General features: G+C 39.9%; 1 protein-coding gene across 1 annotated transcript; it reads right to left on the reverse strand.

Annotated features, from left to right (window-relative positions):
- Positions 1-69: 69 nt before the first annotated feature.
- ndufs2 (NADH:ubiquinone oxidoreductase core subunit S2) lies at positions 70-12,869 on the reverse strand. Its single transcript, XM_057856344.1, has 14 exons — positions 12,706-12,869; positions 12,293-12,396; positions 10,529-10,719; positions 10,344-10,464; positions 10,160-10,272; positions 7,698-7,772; positions 7,558-7,635; positions 7,399-7,484; positions 4,546-4,665; positions 4,353-4,482; positions 4,192-4,287; positions 3,997-4,080; positions 263-320; positions 70-180 (listed from the first exon to the last, which is right to left on the reverse strand). The coding sequence occupies exons 1-14, from the start codon at positions 12,855-12,857 to the stop codon at positions 143-145; spliced, it is 1,446 nt and encodes a 481-aa protein (XP_057712327.1). The 5' UTR covers positions 12,858-12,869; the 3' UTR covers positions 70-142.
- Positions 12,870-13,373: the final 504 nt, after the last annotated feature.

Below are 13,373 nucleotides of genomic sequence, written 5' to 3' on the forward strand. Positions count from 1 at the left end.
AACAACCATTTTTGCTCACTTTTCACTTTGTTTTTTTCACTCAAAGCAGCAATGACAAGAGTCGTCATGTCGATCTGACCTAAAATATGTTTATTAGGGATTACATATCACAGATTATTAGGCTCATTAAGTCCGATCCTACTTAGCGGTCCACCTCCCCGAACACGATGTCCTGCGTGCCTGTCGCAAGAGGAAAGTTTGAGTTAAAAAAAAAACTGAAAGCGACAAGCGGCAGGACGGCCATGTTGATGATGTCGCTTACCAATAATAGCCACTACGTCTGCAAGCATGTGTCCTTGAGCCATTTTGTCCAGACCGGCCTAAAAACAAACAGAAAATCCGTTATCGCTAATTGGTAGCTTCAATACTGGTACTGATGTCATTAGTTTATAATATCTAGACGTCCAATCCATTTGAAGTGGGAGGTTAGCAGTAGGGCTACACGTATCGATTATCAGCGTTACTGTAATCTGATTACTTTCTTCAGTAACGAGTAATCTAAAGCGTTCATTTTTCCAAGCCAGTAATCCGATTAAATTTAGTTTCCCTAGTGCCTGTGCGTTACTATTTTGTTTTTGCCTCATAATGTATGTAGAATGAAGAATACTGCAGTCATGTATGAAGAGCATTTCTCATCGGGGGGGAAAAAACGGGTCACGTGTATTACGATGCTGTTTGAGGCTGTCTGCCACGGCGGTCAACAACATAGCATTCTGACGAGACAGCGAGGCTAACACTGTTAGCCTAACAGTGAAAGGCAGGATATATACCGCAAATGGATGCCTTTGCTCACTGGAAATACAGCCATTACTTCACATTTCTGTCCAGTAAAGATGACAAAAATATCTCCGTGCGTTGCAAACTTTGCGCTGGCTGTAAAAGACTGTCGGCCGCTAAAAAGTCTACATTCAATTCAACAAGGAAGCACTTGGAATTACAGGACAACGCGGAATTACAGGACAACGCGACAAAACTCGAAACAAAGTTTGTAACCAGCCTTTATGCACATTTTATTGTCAGTGTTTGTAACCACAGGCGGAGTTTTACTTTTGTGGGGCTGGGGGCAAAGCATGTTGATGACTGAAACAAAAGTCAAAAGTTTGGACACACCTAAACATTTTTACGTTTTATATATTTTCACTACTATTTTAAATCCTACGTCAAAACTATGAACGAACATGTGGAATGGCAAAAAAAAAGTGAAATAAATGAAAACAGATTTTATATTGTACATTCTTCAAAGTATCCACCTTTGAGGTGTCGCCAAACTTTTGGCCAATACTGTATATATTAGAGATGTCCCGATCCGATATTTGGATCAGATCGGACGCCGATATGGGCAAAAAAATGCGGATCGGTATCGGATCGGCCGACACGGAAAAATTCCGATCCAGACTTCCGATCCAGTTTTTTTTGAAAATCCGGTCCGGGTTTTCCAGCGCACCGATATACACAATCCATTCCAGTTTTTGCTTCGGTTTCCCTAAAATCCGATCCGCATTTTAAGGCACACCTTCAACACGCTACATTACCGTCTCCCAATTTACTGAGACTTATCTGTAAAAATGTCAGCTGTGTGGGATCATTTCACCTTAAAGGACGACAAAGACGAAGAGGCAGAGTAATATGCCACAATAAAGTCAAGCGTGGTGGTAAAGCTATAAGAAGTTTTAATACAACCAACCTAATCAAGCATTTAGCGACATACACATGCATTGAAAACTAGGTGTGTTAGTAAACAGCCGCCATCTTAAAGCAGGAGACTTCCCTTGTAGGCTGTTGTAGTGAACCTTCCAAGCGAACCTAATTAACTTTTTATCTAAAATACTCCTTTTTCTGCCCTTCATTTCGCGATGTGCATTTTTCGTCCCTGCTTTTATTTTGACAGCCGTCCGACAGCAAAGAAGTAGCGCGGCGGCCATGTTTGTAGTCGTTTCGTCAGTCCGCCGTTTGACGAGAGCTGGGCAGCATTGTTTACTGTGCTCACGCTATCCTAAACTTGTCGTGTTGTTTGCGCCTTCGAAGGCATCGTCTGTAAGTACAACATTTTTTATATATAGTATTTAGCGATGTATGTGCCATATTTGGAGCGTTTTGACCACTTTGTAAACTTTGGCACCTGCTGCATGCTTCATTTGCATATTAGAATATTGAGAGGCATTGTATGGGAATTGGTTTCGTATATATTTGACATATATAGCATATGGATAGTCAAACCTGTCAATCATTTTCGTTCTGTACATTCTATTTCTTTTAGTTTCACCTGGGTTCATTTTTGGATGTGACAGTGCAGCTAAATAAAAGCACCTGGAGCTTGGATGCTACTTCCTGACTCCCGCATTCATTTTTGAATGGAGTTTGGCTTGCAGCGAACTTGTGTCCGCTTACACACACAAAGGAAGCAATATACTCCTAAATTGGCAAAATCTTGACTTGAATCTATCTTCAAAACAGTTTTAAAACTTTCACATGTCAATAGTAGACAGAAGGGAAATTATGGAATAACGGGAGCAATTTTAACAACAGTTGATTCGCAAAATTAAATTAATTGAATGTAGTTTAAAGCTGCTGATACAGAATGGGGACTTGAGTATTTTATTTACTGTTTTAAAATGTTAACTTGATCCTGAAATAGTCGTTTATTTAAACCTGAGAGGCTTTTTATACAATTTTTGTAACTAATGCACGAAACATTAAAAGCATCTAATAGCTTGGGGGGTTTGTGGGATTTTCCACTGACAGTTTACAATATTATTTGCACGTTTTACTGACTGACTATGCCATTTCTGTTTGTCATTTACAATGTTTTGTCTTTGTCACTGAATAAACAGGTCAGTTTCTTGTTACCAACCATTGTGTGTTATTCAAACTCACCTAATTCACCTGGTTAGTTGTTATCAAGAGTACTAAAACCCTTTTCAACATGAGTCTGATAACTAAGTAAGGAGGCTAAATAACTTTAAAATTTAATACATGCTCAGATAGGCCGGTATCGGTGTATCGGATCGGAAGTGCAAAACAATATCGGTATCGGATCGGAAGTGCAAAAACCTGGATCGGGACATCCCTATGTATAAGTAAAATTAGTGACTTTCTGTTGCCACTAGTTGGCGCTGTAGGGTTGATGCAAATGACCCCTAAAAGACTCTCAGGTTACGACTCTCACCAAGCACGGGAAGTTTGAAGCAGAAGTTATGACTGTTCAGAATTTGTGGCGAGACGAAATGACTATGGTCATTTATACTTTCCTGTTGGACCTCTCGGCTTCAACGGAACCCCAACATTTTTCATCAAGCACCTGAACACAGGTTTGAGGTCAATAGATTTGTTTTCCCTTCCAGGAGGAGTCCGTCTTGTAAAAAAGGGCATTTCCTGTTCCCACTTGGGTGCGCCAGGCCTAATGGGTAATATTTCAATGCAGTCGTGTTCAGGCTGGGATACCTCTCATATACGCCTGATATGAAAAAGATTGAACGTTGTATCAGGGAATTATTAGTCATTTTCTGAATTTGGTGTTTTGCCCAAAAAAATGGCTGACTTTGGCACCCCGCCCAGGTGAGGCCCGTGAATGAAACCTCACTATTTTGAGAAACTTAAGATCTCATATGTCTCATGAACATTCTCACCAATTTTGAGGAGGATCCAAAAAACTCCCTAGGCACCAAGGTCTCAAATGTGCACCCTATTAATCTATAAAGTTTCATTCAATCCAAAATACACGATTCCCTGTTGGGTTTGGAATAGTACAATATCGACCGGTAACATTCAACTGTGTATCGGGAACCAGAAAAATTGTTTCAGTCAAACACCACTTCGCAATAGTACACAACTTTAAAGACCTAATTCAAAACAATGCCGCTTGTAGAAACAGGAAGGAAGCAGCAAGTGGAGTATAAATAAAAACAGCTTGGTCGGTACTTTAAAAAGTCAAGAGTCGCCTCGAGGACGAGACGCCGCATGTTGAAATATTTTGCAGTGTCGGCTTAAAACACGCACCAGGTGGGCAAATCCGGGAGCTTTGATCTTGCAGCGGTAGGGTCTGCTGGATCCATCCGACACCAAGTAAACACCAAACTCTCCCTGCGGATAATGCGCGAAAACAACAAATAAGCCTTCACTGATTGTTACCATTGTGAAGAGGATTATCGTTTGTAGTTTACTTGCAAGTTGCGAGAGAAAAAAAACGGTCACCTTGGGGGCTTCCACTGCGGTATACGTGGCCCCTGGGGGGACCTGGTAGCCCTCGGTGTACAGCTTAAAATGGTGAATCAAAGACTCCATGGACATCTGTCAAAGAGACATGACACGTTAGCGCTGTGCGCTTCGTCTCTACTATGCTGCGTTCAACTCACCTTCATCTCAGACCTCTTGGGCGGCGCCACTTTGGCGTCGTCTACCTTGATCTCACCTTCCGGCATCTTGTTCAGAGCCTGGTGCATGATTCGCAGCGACTGCCTCATCTCCTCTATCCTACAAAGATACCTGCAGAAAATGCGGTTGAGCCGAGAAACGCGCCAAGAAGGAGCAGAGCGCTAAATCACCGACCGGTCGTAGCAGTCGCCGTTGCTTCCTATCGGGATGTCAAACTCCACCTCGTCGTACTTGTCGTACGGTTGAGATTTGCGCAGGTCCCACTTGATGCCAGACCCTCTCAGCATCACCCCGCTAGAAGAGGGGAAATATTACATTAAAATTGCCTTTTACTTCAAGCTAGAACGCCTCCTAGCTTAATGCTACGGTCCAATGGAAGACACCATTTACTTGCTTATGAAAATTAGCATTGGTTTACAATTGATATTCAGACTCAAACACCTTGGTGACATCATTGACAACCGATATGACAACTACGGCTGCAGCTATCGATTATTTTAGTAGTCGATTAATCGATGAACTAGTTAGTTCGACTAATTGAGTAATCGGATAAGGAACAAAAAAAACTAAAATACCCGATCTGAGCCTTAAACGGTATAAATGACAAATAAATGAGGATCTGTGTACTACAAAAGAACAATTGGCTAACTTACATAGCAAAAGTCCGCTAGCTTAAATGCTACAATATGCTAACAAATGTTTCAAACACATATTCCCCCAGAAAAATGCGCAATATACATATAAACTAAATTACGAATGCAATTAGTGCTGCAACGATTAATCGATTAACTCGAGTATTCGATTAGAAAAAAAACATTCGAATTAAATTTTGCTGCTTCGAGTATTCGTTTAATTTAAGTGTCGTAGTAATGGTTTATTTTGAAAGTGTTTGCATTTAGTTTTATTGATTTGGGTGGATACACTGCCTTCTAGTCTGCCTCGATTCACATGGCTGAATCCAGGTGCTCCCTGTTAAGACCAACCTAAGCTAAATTTTGTTTGAGCTAATGTTTTTTTTTAATGCATTCGTGATTTAGTTTATTGTTATATTTACCCTATTTTTGTGGGAATATGCGTCTGGACCATTTGTTAAGCATTGTAAAAAAGTTAGCATTTTGCAGCAGTTAAACTAGTGGACTTTTGCGATGTACGTTAGCCAATTGTTCTTTTATTGCACATAGATCCTCATTTATTTATTTTTTATACCGTTTGAGGCTCAGCTCAGGTAATTTAATTTTTCATGTTCCTTATCTGATTACTCGATTATTCGAACTAATGGTTTATCGATTAATCGACTACTGAAATAATCGATAGCTGCAGCCCTAAATGCAATGAATGCTTATGACAGATGTCATGAAATATCATCTAGCAAATTATGTCACTAACTCCATTTATGTCAAGCTTGGATCTTCTACATTCATTCAAAAGTGAAAAAATTTGCCGGATGACACAAAATGACATCTGTCATAAGCATTCATTAATGCTCATGACAGTGTTATGCCATAATTATGACAGTGTTATGATGCCACAGTCAAATACAGTGTTAACAAATACCAAAGCAAGCTATTAGTGAAACAACTAGAACAGTAACTGAAGAAATAATTAGCACAGAACACGAATTTTGATTGTCATTTAGATCTGTCGCGCTGCAACGCATGCTAAGAGGCATGTTGGACGACAACAGTGTTGATAGCAAGTGGCAGCAGAGGTTGACTGTCTCACCCAAGGGAGCAGTGATGGCCAAATGAAGCTTCTTGAAGCAATGATGGTGGCTCATTTGGTCGTATGACAGTTTTATGATGCCACCGTCAAATAAAGTTTTACCGGACATGATGCTACGGTGGTAGCAGTTAGCGCCTGATGCCTCTCAAAGATACCACATTTTTACAGAACTAGATGCGAAATGACAGACTTAAAGCAGTAGACTTCTCAGCGCTAAAAAATACTCTCCAACCGTTACTGTCCCTTGCTCACGGAACGTTAGCCCTGCTAACTAGGTTAGCTAGGTTTCTATTAATTATGACTACTGTCGATGCGTGGCTAACGTGTCTTACATACAGGCTTTATTTAATCTATAAAAACAGCGCTGTAGAGTGATGAGGGTGTAAAATAAAAAACATAATAAAGCAGTTAGATTGCAGTTAAATTTTAAGTTAGTCTAAACTGTAAATCCTGATGAATAGATGTATGATACAGGCTGTATTGGAGCACATTAGGGACTAGTGCTACTTGGTGTTTTATCCAGCAATGACTACTGAGCTAAAATTGATAGTTAGCATTATTGAGTTTTTATTTTACATCCTCATCACTCCACAACGCTATGTTATGTTAAAGCCTGTACGTAAGACACGTTAGCCACGCATCGAAAGTGGTCATAATTAATAGAAACCTAGCCCTCCGCAGGGCTAACGTTACGTGAGCTAGTCACAGTAACGTTAATCTTATTTATTAGCGCTTTAGCGCTCTTGATTAGCGCTTTAGCGCTCTACTGCTTTAAGATGGCGGCTGTTTACTAACGCTGCCCAGACGCGGCCGAGTCTGTCAATGCGCATCTAGTTCAACATACCTGTGATCTCTATGAGACGCATCAGACGGTACCTGTTACCAACGTAGCATCGTGCGGGCTAGTATTTAGCAACGTCGGCGTCGTTTGTGGCGGCTGTCGACTGCAGTAAGTTTTTTTTTTTTCCTTCTTCCTCTCCGCACGTGACATCAGCGCGTTGTCCCGCATCAAAAGTAGTCCGCGTTAAAAGTAGTCCGAGCAAAACGTGATGCTTAGAGCTGTCAAAATTAACGATTACTCGAGGTGAATAAAATTACTCGGATCAGTTTTTAAACTCGAGTTACTCGAGTTGCTCGAGTATTCGTTTCAGCTCTACTCGAGTTAATCGATTAATCGTTGCAGCACTAATAACAACACTCACAGGCAAATGCAATGCATCTCCACTGTGTATTTTTTGGGCTGCTGTGATTCATATCCCGAAATAAACAATACGTTCTACAAGTCTATATGAAAGGTGACTTCACCTGAAGCCATAGTTGAGGGCTTCCTCTGCGGTCACCACACCGATGTCCACAGTACGATTCTTCCAAATGCGGTTATTAGTCAACATCTGCAGCAAGAAGAGCGCAAACGCTTCAGACCGGTAACTGACTCGCATCATATTCCCGGGAATGCCACCGCACCTCTTCCACCTCGTCGATGCGGACGGAGAAGTTCTTGCACCACTCGTAGATGTCGTCCATCAGGCCCAGAGGAAGATCCTGTGAAATAATCAGCCGATCAGTGCCAAGGCATTCATCCCACTTTGATTTGATCCCGTTACCTGATGAACACCGCCGGGTCGGACGTAAGCGGCGTGCATTCTGGCTCCGGACACTCGCTCGTAGAACTCGAACATCTAACAAAAGGGAATTGCGATGTCAGTTAGGTCTGCATCTCTCGATTATTAATCAAACTATGCAGGGTTGCATTTTCATTTCACAAGAGCAATAAAGGCATTTAAAAATAAATTAAAAGACATGACCTTAGCCCCAAATGCTTTAAAAAAATGATAAATGAGGATCGAAGTACAACAAAAGAAAAATTTGCTAACTTGCATAGCAACACTCTGCTAGCTTAAATGCTATAAAATGCTAAACCTCAAACACATATTCCAACAAAAACCGTCTAAATATACTTATAAACTAAATTAATCACGAATGCATAAAAAACATATTCACTCAAACAAAAACATACCTTACTTTGGTCTTAACAGGGAGCGGCTGGATTCAGACATGTTAAATGAGTTATCTTAAATGAGTTAGCTTAAATGCTATAAAATCCTGTTTTTGTTTTTGTTTTTTGTTTTTTTAACAGTGCTCTTAACAAATTGTTCAAACGCATATTCCTTAAAAAAATGCTCAACATACCTGCAAACTAAATTACGAACGCATAAACAACCATATTAGCTCAAACAAAAACTAAGCTTATGTTGGTCTTAACAGGGAGAAGCTAGATTCAGCCGTTAGATGAGTTACAGTGGTATGAAAAAGTATCAACCTTTTAGAATTTCTCACATTTCTGCATAAAATCACCATCAAGTGTGATGTGATCTTTGTCAAAATCACACAGATGAAAAAACAGCGTCTGCTTTAACTAAAACCACCCAAACATTCATAGGTTTTCATATTTTAATGAGGATAGTATGTAAACAATGACAGAAGGGGGAAAAATAAGTCAGTGAACCATTACATTTAGTATTTCGTGGCCCCCCCATTTGGCAGCAATAACTTCAACCAGACGCTTCCTGTAGCAGATTAGTCTGGCACATCGATCAGGACTAATCTTGGCCCATTCTTCTCAACAAAACTGCTGTAGTTCAGTCAGATTCCTGGGATGTCTCGCATGAATCACTGTCTTTAGGTCATGCCACAGCATCTCAATGGGGTTCAAGTCCGGACTTTGATTTGTCCACTCCAGAACATGTCTTTTGTTCTCCTGAAATCATTCTGAAGTTGATTTACTTCTGTGTTTTGGATTATTGCCTTGTTGCAGCATCCATCCTCTTTTTAGCTTCAACTGTCTGACAGACAACCTCAAGTTTTCCTGCAAAACATCCTGATAAACTTTTGAATTCATTCTTCCATTCATGATTTTAAGTTGTCCAGGCCCTGATAAAGCAAAACATCCCCAATTATGATTCGTGCTTCACGGTGGGGAGGAGGTGTTGACGTTGGTGAGCTGTTCCATTATTCCTTCACACATGACGTTGTGTGTTACTACCAAACAATTCAACTTTGGTGTCATCAGTCCACAAAAAATTTTGCCAAAACTTCTGTGGAGTGTCCAAATGCCTTTTTGCGAACATTAAACATGCAACAATGTTTGTTTTAAACAGCAGTGGCTTCCTTGCCATTGTTTTACATATAGTTGATGTGTGCACAGAGGTATTGGACTGTGCCAGTGTTTTCTCTAAGTCTTTAGCAAAAACTCTAGGGTTCTTTTTTACCTCTCTGAGTAGTCTGCGCTGAACTCTTGGCGTCAGCTTTGGTGGACGGCCACTCCTTGGGAGAGAAGCAACAGTGCCAAACTCTCTACATTTGTAGACAACTTCTCTGACTGTCGATTGGTGAATATCCAGACTTTTAGAGATGGTTTTGTATCCTTTTCCAGCTTAATACAAATCAACCATCCTTGATGGCAGGTCTTCAGACAGTTTGACCGAGCCATGATGCACATCAGAGGACGCTTCTCATCAAGACATTTCTTAGCAGGTGTGTGTTTTATAGTGGGCAGGGGCAGCTTTAAACCACTCATCAGTGATTGGGCAAACACCTGACCTGAAATGTTTGGTAAAAATTGGTTTCAACTGCTCTGTAAGTCTTCTTTGGCAGAGGGTTCACTTACTTATTTTCCTCTTTCTTTCATTATTTGCATGCTATCCTCATTAAAATATGAAAACCTATAAATGTGTGGGTGGTTTAAGTCGAAGCAGACACTGTTATTTCATCTGTGTGATTTTGACAAAGATCCGACCACATTTGATGGTGATTTTATGCAGAAATGTGAAAAATTCCTAAAGGTTCTGATACTTTTTCAAACCACTGTATCTCATTGTGTATCACAGCGTAGCCACTCAAATGAATAAAACTAAACGCAAACACTTTCAAAACAAACCATTACAACACCACTCAAACGGATTGATTTGAAGCTTTTTTCTAATCGAATTACTGGAGTTAATCGATTAACCGTTGCAGCAGTAATGTCAAGTATCTTTGGAGTATGAACACGATTACATGATCGGACCTTCTCTCGTTCTTCAAACAACCAGAAGAAGGGGGTCATGGCGCCGATGTCGAGCGCGTGAGTGGTGACTGCCATGATGTGGTTTAAGATGCGAGTCATCTCTCCGTATAGAACTAACAATAAGCAAAAGAGGAATGATTAGCTTGCAAATTGAGCACTGAGGATCAGAGTCCAGTTGTAATACCTCGGATCCACTCAGCACGAGGCGGAGCTCTGATGTTCAGCAGCCTTTCAACAGCCAGCGAGTAAGCCTCTTCATTACACATCATGGAAACATAGTCCAAGCGGTCAAAGTAGGGCAGAGCCTTCGGTAGAATACAAAAGTGTTTTTAAATAAAGTCAATTTCTGAGGTACATTTTGAGTCCTACCTGCAGGTAAGTCTTGTACTCTATTAGTTTCTCTGTGCCACGGTGAAGTAAGCCAATGTGGGGGTCGCACTTTTTGACAGACTCGCCACTGAGCTCCATGACCAGACGCAACACCCCGTGAGCAGCCGGATGCTGCGGCCCGAAGTTGATGGTCAGGTTGGAGACGTCCTTCTCAGCCGGAGGATCTTTGTCTAACAAAACAAACCACGTGGGATGCTTTAAATCTATATGAAACATTTTACACTTACGCTTTAGGGCTGCAGTTATCCATTATTTTGTAATTAGTTTAAATAATCGAGTAGTCGGATAAGGAACATAAAAAAAAAAAAAAAACCTTACTTAAGGCTCAAACGGTATAAACAAATAAATGAAGATCCAAGTACAACAAAAGAACAATTGGCTAACTTACATAGCAACAGTCAGCTGGCTTAAATGCTATAAAATGCTAACTTTTTTTTTATTTAAACAATGCTCTTAACAAATGGTTCAAACACATATTCCCACAAAAAAAGGCTAAATATACCTATAAACTAAATCATGAATGTATTAAAAAAAACATTAGCTCAAACAAAACCTTAGCTTACAACCCCGTGCAAAAAGTTTGGAATCACCAGTCTCAGACGTGCACTCACTCTGAAATTTTATCATGTTCAAAAAACTCAGATAAAAAGATAATGAATTTGAAATTGAAGATTTAACCAGTGCCTTTGCCACACATGCAGCCTCATATCATCAAGTACTGAGGGAATTTTGATGTCTTCAGGCAGTCATCTTAGTAAATCTCACTGGAACAGCACCAAACAAAAGTTCCAGCAACATCACCTTGTCAAAAGTCAATAATCTGCATTGGACAAGGTGTCAAGAGTCAAGAATCTGCATTGGACAAGGTGATGATGCTGGAACTTTTGTTTGATGCCATTTCAGTGAGATTTACAAAGATGAAAACATCAAAATTCCTCAGTCCTTGATGATACGGGGCTGCATGTCAGGAAAAGGCACTGGGGATATGGCCGTGATTAAATCTTCAATAAATGCACAAGTTTACATTAAAATTTTAGACAGCTTTCTTATCCTTCAATTGAAAATATGTCATTTTCCAAGATGACAATGCATCATGCCAGAGAGCTAAAACTGTTTAAGAATTCCTTGGAGAAAGACTCATCCAGTTAATGTCATGGCCTGCAAATAGCCCAGATCTCAACCCTATTGATAATCTGTGGTGGAAATGGGGGAAAAAATGATCCACAAAATGGTTTCTCATGATTCAATATTTTTTTCCTCAGAATGGAGTTATTCCATATATATTTCCCAGCATTTGCTCTATAAAATTAACATTTACTGACCATCACAATGTTTTTATTCATTTCTTCTCGTGTTTCTGAATGCTAAAGGGTTGCACTTTTGAACTAATTCATTATTTTTTCAAGCATTTTAACCTGAGTTTGTTCTCCACGATAAAACGTCTGAGTGAGTGCTCGTCCGAGACTGGTGATTCCATACTTTTTACTAGGGGTTGTATGTTGGTCTTAACACGGAGCAGCTGGATTCAACCATGTGAAATGAGTCACTGTTCCCGCTAGAGGGCAGTGTGTCCACCCAAATCAATAAAACTAAATGCAAACACTTCCAAAACAAACAATTACAACACCACTTTAATTCAACGATTACTCGAAGTAGAAAAATGTAATTTGAATCCTTTTACTAATCGAATTACTGGAGTTAAATCACTAATCTTTGCCGCACAAGTACGTTTAGAACAGTTACCGTTCCATGGAGGTGGTTTCCAATTCTTATTAAGTGCAGTGGGGTACATCACTGCGCCTGCAAACTGCTCGGTCCACTCCACATCTGGCTGCCATTGTTTCTTCCTAATAACCAACATAATAGTTAACAGTGTAAACAGCCTTAATTTGCTGACAACATAATGACACTGAAAGGGTTAATTGCGTGTTATGTAGCTGACAAGCTGTTTTTAAACTCACAAATTAAACAGGTCGACGTAACAATAACATTTTTAGCATTGTTACTTCACTGTATTTCCAATTTTATCAGCATATTTTTTTTAATTTTAGGGTTTACATACATATGAAATATTCACTTGTGCATTCCTGTTTAGCCTTGAGCTAATGCGGCAGAATTGATAATGTTTTTAGTTTTTATGCAAGATTTACACATACCTGCTTTGTAAGACAGCGCAGCTGGGGCTCCCGATATGACTGTTTATTGGATTTAATATTAATTTTGTTGAAGGACGTCCTAGTTTGGTAAGCGACCTCAACATTGTGGCCGCCATTTTGGTTGGTAAGCCACCGAATGCCAATGACGTCATGGAGATTCTTCTTCGTTTCCCGTAAAGAGGGAATGAGCACGCGACTGCTACGAACTAGTAAAACTCGTGATTTTAGGGATAATAATGTTTTTTTTCAATGAAATTTTGAAATGAAATTCTGTATTTTTCTATTAATTTATTTTAAACCTGTCCTGTTTGTATAGACTGAAGAATTTTAATGTGCCACCTGGGAGTTGGGTGTACTGTACTCCCATTTTGGTTGTTTTCGCCATTCATTTTCACTGGCACATAAACTACTACAGTACTTTGGTTTTGTCAAAATCAGCCAATTCCAAAGACTGCTATATCTGTTCATTCCAGTTAAAGAAATATTTCTGCTTTCCTTTTGATTTTTTTTTTTTTTTTTTAAACCTGTTCTGTCCAGCTGTTTGACACGGAGAATGGAAGTCTAAGTGCCCAGTTGGTCTGAATAGCTCTAATGTTTCACATTGGGAGTATGACACACTCCCATTGTGATCATTCAACATACCTCGTTTATTCAGACAAAGCAGTGAA

The sequence above is a fragment of the Corythoichthys intestinalis genome, chromosome 13, assembly GCF_030265065.1.
Source record: "Corythoichthys intestinalis isolate RoL2023-P3 chromosome 13, ASM3026506v1, whole genome shotgun sequence".
In the NCBI taxonomy this organism is placed as follows: domain Eukaryota; kingdom Metazoa; phylum Chordata; class Actinopteri; order Syngnathiformes; family Syngnathidae; genus Corythoichthys; species Corythoichthys intestinalis.

Excerpts from the sequence above, each read along its gene's own strand:
- ndufs2 (XM_057856344.1), bottom strand. The coding sequence starts at position 12,857 with ATGACGTCATTGGCATTCGGTGGCTTACCAACCAAAATGGCGGCCACA. Across the intron at positions 7,636-7,697 it reads GACCCGGCGGTGTTCATCAG|GATCTTCCTCTGGGCCTGAT; the intron begins GTAACGGGATCA and ends ATTATTTCACAG. Across the intron at positions 181-262 it reads AGACGTAGTGGCTATTATTG|GCACGCAGGACATCGTGTTC; the intron begins GTAAGCGACATC and ends CTCTTGCGACAG.